Here is a 3,729-nt window from a genome sequence, read left to right on the forward strand (position 1 = left end):
AATTAACATTAACTTGCAAATGTTGCATAAAACTTGTAAATCACACATAAGATTAATAAATGTAACTTGTAACTTGAATAAAAAAAAGTAATTACCTACTACTTAGGTAACATGTTACCTATTTATTTAGAATTAATGATAGAGATTTTTTATTCAAATTTAACGGTTCACGTCAATTACAGTATCAATGCCGTAAATTTAGTTACGACATTATAGAACGACCCTATTATTTGTTGTTATGTTATGGGATCCACAGCTTTCTCAATTAGAATTGGACACATGGTAAACCTATTAATAAAAAAAATGTAAATTCTTTTAAAATCTTGTAATTAATTAATTAATAAGTTAGTTAAAATATTATTTACATATTAAATAAAGAAAAAAAGAGTTATAATGAATGAAAATATCTTTCATATTGAATTCATAAATATCTCTATTTAACGAACATATGCAAATTATTGCACGAAAATTAAATTTTTTATAATGTTTGAGTTTCAGATCTTCATGTTCCACAATGTAGATTACAAAAATCTCTTCATCTTATCTATTAATCCACGGTTGAGTTTTCAGACAAGGTGATCAACTACAGCAAAAGTTTGTCAATGAAGGTTAGATCCAACGAGTTGAGATTAAATAAGGATGATCTTCAGGTTAAAATGTACCAGCTTTTACGACACACGGTATCTCAATGAATCAGAGGCTGGTTATGTGAAATTTAGTTGATGTAATTAACAACATATTGCCTGGATTTCACAGAATAACAGCTGACGCACCATCATCTGGTGCAGTTGCTCCTCCTGGATATTATCTTCTTCATGTTGTTTATAAAGAAGTTCCAAGCGTGGCCGTGTGGGTTCAGATAAGGTAGATCCTGCTTTCAGTTCCAATTTTTGCTGCTGCTTCTGCTTGACTACTGCTCGTGCTTGTGTGTAATAATTCTTTCATGTAGAACCAAAGTTATATGATTGTGCTCGTTAAAACTTGAGACGTGGTACCTTTATTTCACATAATCTGATTTAAATTAAAACATAATCAACACGATGACCATGGGATTACCAGTCTTCTTACTGTTTTTGTAGAACTTATTTCCTCTTTCTAAATATTCACACGATCTTAAGAGCACCTGTCATTTGATGTTTTTTAACTAGATCTGTCGCTCTTTCACAACTCAAATAAACTGACCTTAGCCCTGACTGTGTTGTATTCTCATGTAATCCAGATGAGATTTTTCGTGAAGCTCACGAGAGAAGAGGGCCTTGAGGAACTCTTCAGTTGTCACTCTTCTGAACAATGCTGGTGTTTTCTCAGTGATCAAACTGGGTGCTGGACCCACTTCACCATCATAATTCACCGTGTGAAATGTGGCAATGGAGAGTCTTTCTTGCTCAGAGTTTACTACAGCACGATGCTCAATGCTAGGGTATACTCCATTGGTTATTACCTGCCATGCAAAATTCACAAAAGCTGTGTGACCTAGTTCTGCTTTTTGATCTTCTACTCAAACAGAATCAATTCTATAGGAGGTTCAGATAGCATCAAGCCAATTAACATATGCAGCATCAAATAATATTTCAAGGGCATTTCATATTTGAGACATAAAACAATGGACGTGAAGCTTAAACAAATTAGAGACAATCACATCTGAGTCAGTAACTGACTGTCCCTCACAAAGTAGTGATATTGTTCTTCTACATAATGACGTTTAAGTGATTGTTGAATAAAAGTAAGCACTGGAACTAATCTGAAAATGGCCATTTTTAATTCTGAAACAGTGTCCTCAACCTGTAATTGATGACCATGCTGTTACTGTTATGTGGTTTCTACATCCTCATGGATGTTAACTCAATGAGAGAGCACCTGATCTACTGTAAATAGCAAATTAGGGAAGTTTACTCGAGCATTACCTCCAGCACGTCTCCAATGTTGACAATAAAAGCATTTGGCAGCGGCCTAATAGGAAACCACTTTCCATCCTTCTTAATCTGGAGACCTTCAGCTTCATTGATTTGTAGGAGAATGGTAAGTGCAACGGCATCAGAATGGGGCGTAAGGCCCGTAACTTTCTCCGGTTGAGGACATGGAGGATAATAGTTCATCCTCATTGATTGCAATCCATTTTCGAAGAATTCTCTCACTTCCTCGTCCTTGATATGTAAGACTTTTGCCATTCCCGATATTAAATTCATCGCTAGAGCATTTACTTCCATTGAGTAAACTTCCAACGTATCCCTACATAGAAAAGGAAGGTGTGAACATACCAGTAGGCCAGTAGCAGCTGGATACTAAAATCAATGCGCAGCCTGCACTGGATTACACAATCACTTAACAGAACAGAACACACACACTCGAATTAGAGAGAGAAAGAGAACCTGAGAGAAGGAGGGAGCTTAGGAAACAAGTGGGGTTTCCTCAGATGGACAGGAAGAGTGGTCATGAAGAACAGGTCTCCCCAGTCAAGCCTTTGTTCCTCAGATACAACAAAGGCTTGTCCAAATCCTTCTAGATCTTCTGGACTCTGCCAATATTTTTTCTTTTCTTCCATGCTGAGGTTGAAGAATTCGTGAACCTCCTTCTTTACTTTCTCTAGAAATGCAGAGCTCACTCCATGATTTACCATCTGAAACAATTCATAAAAGAAAAATAGCAAAGATGACAATAGTCGGCAGTGCCTCTAAGTTCGTACTGGGCAAGGTATTTTATTGAGACACAGTGCAAGTTATTTGGCTGATTTAGATACTAATAAAAGCATTTGTTACTTTTCATTAAATTAACTAAGAATATTGCAGTTGCATTAAAACACCATTATGGTTTATAAATTTGTTTATAAGTCTTCACATCTTTATCAGAAGCAAGTTAGATGGTGTACAAACCCACGGGGACAGTTACAATTAATATCACTCAATTCTAAAAGATGATTACGAATCCCCAATTCAAAATTTTTATGCGGCTTTTCTTATGGCAACTTAAAATGTAAGAAGACCAGAAGAACAAATATAAGAAATAAGTATATTTCCCATAAGTCCCCAAGCCTATTGCTGCAGAGTAGGTCACAAGCGGAAGTCTAATCTTGATTCTTGATCAATGGAAAAGCATGTACTTTGGTAAAGGAATTTACCTGGAAAAATCCCCATTCTTTGCAAGCAGAGTCGAGCTTGGCTAACTCAGAATCCATAGATTCTTCAGAAAGCAAGCTCTGCATATCGATAACTGGCAACTTTGAAACCAAAGCATCATCAGAAATGATGGTTGTTGCATCTTGGTCTGGTCTTATGTACCTGGGAGGGACAACTAAAGTAGGATTCTTGGCCAATTCTTGAACACAATGCACAGAAAGAGAGCCTCGAAATTTGGCCATCTTCTTTTTTTTTTTTTTCCCCCACAAATTCTCTCAAGATTAATGTTGCAGCGGTTTTGTATTGGTGTTAGAACAAGATTGCAGATGCAGAGACTATTATTGACCTTGAATGAGTTTAAAAAAAATATCTCTTGCGACACAAGTCAAATGGGCTTTCAGCTGTCACGTGTCAAGGCAATTTTTGCCTTCTCCATAATCTTCTTTAATGTTTTAATTGGAAACATCTGCCTTGGAGTTTGGGCGACAGGTAATCATAGTGGACTAATAGATAAGATGAAGAGATTTTTGTAATCTACATTGTGAAACCTGTGGGGTCTGAAACTTAATTTCTTATAAAATTTCATTTTCATGCAATAATTGCATATGTTAATTAA

At 36.0% G+C, this 3,729-nt stretch overlaps 1 protein-coding gene across 1 annotated transcript; it reads right to left on the reverse strand.

The window, feature by feature from the left end:
* Positions 1–580: 580 nt before the first annotated feature.
* LOC18047482 (protein SRG1) lies at positions 581–3,472 on the reverse strand. The gene is made up of 4 exons (XM_024189665.1): positions 3,116–3,472; positions 2,370–2,617; positions 1,905–2,229; positions 581–1,441 (listed from the first exon to the last, which is right to left on the reverse strand). Exons 1-4 carry the CDS (start codon positions 3,353–3,355, stop codon positions 1,184–1,186), a joined length of 1,071 nt encoding a protein of 356 aa, XP_024045433.1. The 5' UTR covers positions 3,356–3,472; the 3' UTR covers positions 581–1,183.
* Positions 3,473–3,729: the final 257 nt, after the last annotated feature.

Source organism: Citrus clementina, unplaced genomic scaffold, assembly GCF_000493195.1.
Source record: "Citrus clementina cultivar Clemenules unplaced genomic scaffold, Citrus_clementina_v1.0 scaffold_3, whole genome shotgun sequence".
NCBI lineage: Eukaryota > Viridiplantae > Streptophyta > Magnoliopsida > Sapindales > Rutaceae > Citrus > Citrus x clementina.

Bases quoted from the DNA above. Each gene is read 5' to 3' on its own strand.
- LOC18047482 (XM_024189665.1), bottom strand. From the start codon at position 3,355: ATGGCCAAATTTCGAGGCTCTCTTTCTGTGCATTGTGTTCAAGAATTG. The intron at 2,618-3,115 runs GTAAATTCCTTT...GAATTGTTTCAG, and splicing joins AAGAATGGGGATTTTTCCAG to ATGGTAAATCATGGAGTGAG. The intron at 2,230-2,369 runs GTTCTCTTTCTC...TTTTCTATGTAG, and splicing joins AAGCTCCCTCCTTCTCTCAG to GGATACGTTGGAAGTTTACT.